The following is a 3457-nucleotide window of genomic DNA, read 5'->3' on the forward strand; positions in this document are numbered from 1 at the left end:
CGAGAAATTATGATTTTAAAACACCGAAATTACCAAATTTAAACAATAATAATTCCTTATTTATGAAAAACAAGCTGATACAATTGCAGAAGTCAACCAATAACACGAACAAGTACACCAATGACTGATACCGGTAATGGTACCGGAAATAATGGTATTGGTACAAAGTCTGAATCACGATTATCAACACAATCATCGCCAGGACGACGACAATCTCTTTCAGTTCAACAACAACGACAGCAACAACAACAACAACACCATCGACAACGACAACAACAACAACAACAACAACAGCAGCAGCAACACAACAACGACAACAACAACAACGACAACAACAACAACAACAACAACAACAACAACAACAACAACAACAACAACAACAACAACAACAACAACAATAATAATGATAATAACAATAAAAAATAACGAAGAAATATTTTCAGATGTTATTGCTTTAATATATTTTATCATTAATGGAATTTTAATTTTTTCTTTTTTTTTAAAAAAAGCCCATTAATATTCCAAAAGAATGGATTCAAAAAACATAACGTATTATTTCCAACGATATGTTACATTTTAAAATTTCTCCAACTAATAAATATTTCAATTTAAATTTCATATAATTGCTATCAAATTTCGATATTGTTTGTATTTTATTTATCATTCTAACTTTGTTTTAGCTCTTTTCAAATTATCACTTTAGTTAGTGCAATTAGCATTGCAGTCTTCAAGACCAAAATAAAATCAATCATATTAGCTCAATTTAACTGGCATTTCAGCTATTCAGATTATCACTTTAATCAGTTATTTAATTATCATTTCAACTATTTCAACTATTATTCCAATTTTCAGGACCAAAATCAAATATAATGGAATGAAATAACACAAAATAATACAGGACAATATAATTAAATACATGAATAAATACAATCTTAAAAAAAATTTCTAATAAACAAGCGAATAAATAAACAAATAAATGTGCAATGTGATTATGTTGGGTAAATAAACAAGTAAACAAATGAGTAAGTAACAAATAAACAAATAATTATTTCAAATAAATATAAAAATGCATTTCCTAACACTATTCAGTAATTTGCTCATTGATGGTAGAAGTAAAAACTTTTTATGTAATTAGCAATAAATAAAATGCAAATGAGTAAATGCATGAAGAAATGCAATGAAATTTATAAAAAACAAATGAATAAATAAGTAAACAAGTAAACAAATTAACTGATAAATTGATGGAATGATAAAAAAAAAAAAAAAACTTTCATATGAAAAGATGGAATAAGTAAAATTGATAATCAATAAAGTTATCATTAACAAAAGTGCATAAAATTGTTTCGGTGATTAGCCGAGAATGCATAATTAATGATTGTCCTGTTTATTACAGAGAGTATTTCTCTCCATAAGAGAAAGAAATGAAAAAGAAAAAAAAAAAGATAAAAAGAAAAATGTGATGAATGCATTTTGTAACGGATTGATCATTTTCGAATATTTCAAATTTAAATTTAAACAAAATAAAGGATGATTTTATACTTAAACCATGGATTAATTAATTGATAAGATCGTAATTACAAATGTTTAAACGTCGAAAAATGTATTACTTCTTTATTCATTCTATAGTTGCTTTATGAATTTGATTTATTCTATTTTTTGTTATAATTAATAATTTACACAAGTCATTTGATAATTTAGCATGCTTTTTTCTTTTTTTAGCATGTTTTCTTTTCCTTATCATGCTTTCGTAGCAATTTAGCATACCTTTTTTAATTTGTAATTTAGTGTGCTTTTTTTAATTTGTAATTTAGCATGCATTTTTTAATTTGTAATTTAGCGTACTTTTTTAAATTTGTAATTTAGCGTGCTTTCTTTTAACTTCATTTCAATGCATTTTACTGATGATAAATCGCCTTAATTAACAAAATGATTTAGAAAATTTTCATTCAGCTGAAATATCAGCAAGATAAAATAATTTACTATAAAGTAATCGTACTTTTAGTGATCATACTTTTAGCTCATTTTATTCCTTTCTTATATTTGCTTCTTTATGAGAGATTGAAAATTAACTAATTATGAATTAGTACATTTACCGAAGAAAAAGATAAATTTTCAAGTTTGACCTTAATTGACCCTTAATACTATAGTTTGATAATAAGTATAAAAAATCAGTATGATCACTCGATTATATTCAAATTTGATTCATGCAATTACCATCATTTTTAATTTTTCTCTACATATAATTACTTAATCTTTAAAAAAATTGATAATTTCATCGTCTCTGGACTTCTAATTAATCACTGAATTGAAAGCATATGTTAATGACAACAACAGTGATCAATGATTTTCATTTTAAAAATAACTTTGAGGTTTGGTAAAATTTTCTTAACTATTTTGTTACTTATTATTTTTGACTACATAATACTTAATGATAAGATGAATCTTGTCGCATGCATTGTCATCATTCTTTTTTAAGATCATCTCAAGTATTTTCAACATTATTCCAAACATGTGATTCAATGAAATGTTCTTCTGCTTGAATTAAAAGCTTTTTAGAAATGGGTATTGTAATGAGAACTGTAAACAGACTAATTAAATATAAGCAAAATTTACATTTCAGTGCATGCTATTTTAATCTTCAAATATTATACGATGCATAAAAACTCAATAAGAAACAAATTTTAGCTTTCGTTTACTATTTTTCTCTTCAAAGATCAATATTATTCAAAATTTATAAATTATTAAGTATGCTTACATTTATAAATTTCAATTAAATATATGAGGAAAATTTCAACAATTAGTTAAAAATGATGAGCATAGAATGATGTCTAAATTAAGATAATGAAAATAATAACACCAAACTTACCAGTAAAATTAAAAACGAAAAAGAAAAAAAGGAAAATTTAAATTGCAATTTGAAGAAATCTTAAAATGTAGCATATCACTTTGAAGATAATACGAATGTTTATTTCCGTTTTTGAACATAGTCCCTTGAAATATTAATTAATTAATATACCCTCTATTGATCAATTAATGTGCTCTTTCCAAATTTAGTTCGAATTTAAGTTCTAATTTGAGAGTGCGATAATATAGCAATATAGCAATAAATTCTAAATTCAAATAAAGATTTAAAAATCTAAATCTAAAACTTGATTAAAAGAATAAAAATCTAAAATTTAAAACTCAAAATTTAAAATTTTTAAAAATTTAAAATTGATTTAAAATTTTGTTAAAAGACTACTCTAATTTATATTACTTTCAAAAGAAATTTAAAAATTTTTTTTGGTTAAATATTCCCCCAATCAATCATAATAGTATTTTTAGTAAAAGTAATTCTTAAGCTCCCATAAATTTTACAAAAAATAAATATGTTTATTCAATGATTCATTAAATTATCAAACAAATTACTCGTAGCTTTATTTTGAATTCTATAGGTCTTATCCTACATTATTTGCAT

At 23.7% G+C, this 3457-nt stretch overlaps 1 protein-coding gene across 1 annotated transcript; it reads left to right on the forward strand.

Annotated features, from left to right (window-relative positions):
- Positions 1-120: 120 nt before the first annotated feature.
- LOAG_18807 (hypothetical protein) lies at positions 121-401 on the forward strand (the record flags this gene model as incomplete). Its single annotated transcript, XM_020451470.1, has 2 exons — positions 121-167; positions 224-401. 2 exons carry the CDS (start codon positions 121-123, stop codon positions 399-401), a joined length of 225 nt encoding a protein of 74 aa, XP_020304743.1.
- Positions 402-3457: the final 3056 nt, after the last annotated feature.

Source organism: Loa loa (assembly GCF_000183805.2).
Source record: "Loa loa unplaced genomic scaffold supercont3.545, whole genome shotgun sequence".
Taxonomy (NCBI): domain Eukaryota; kingdom Metazoa; phylum Nematoda; class Chromadorea; order Rhabditida; family Onchocercidae; genus Loa; species Loa loa.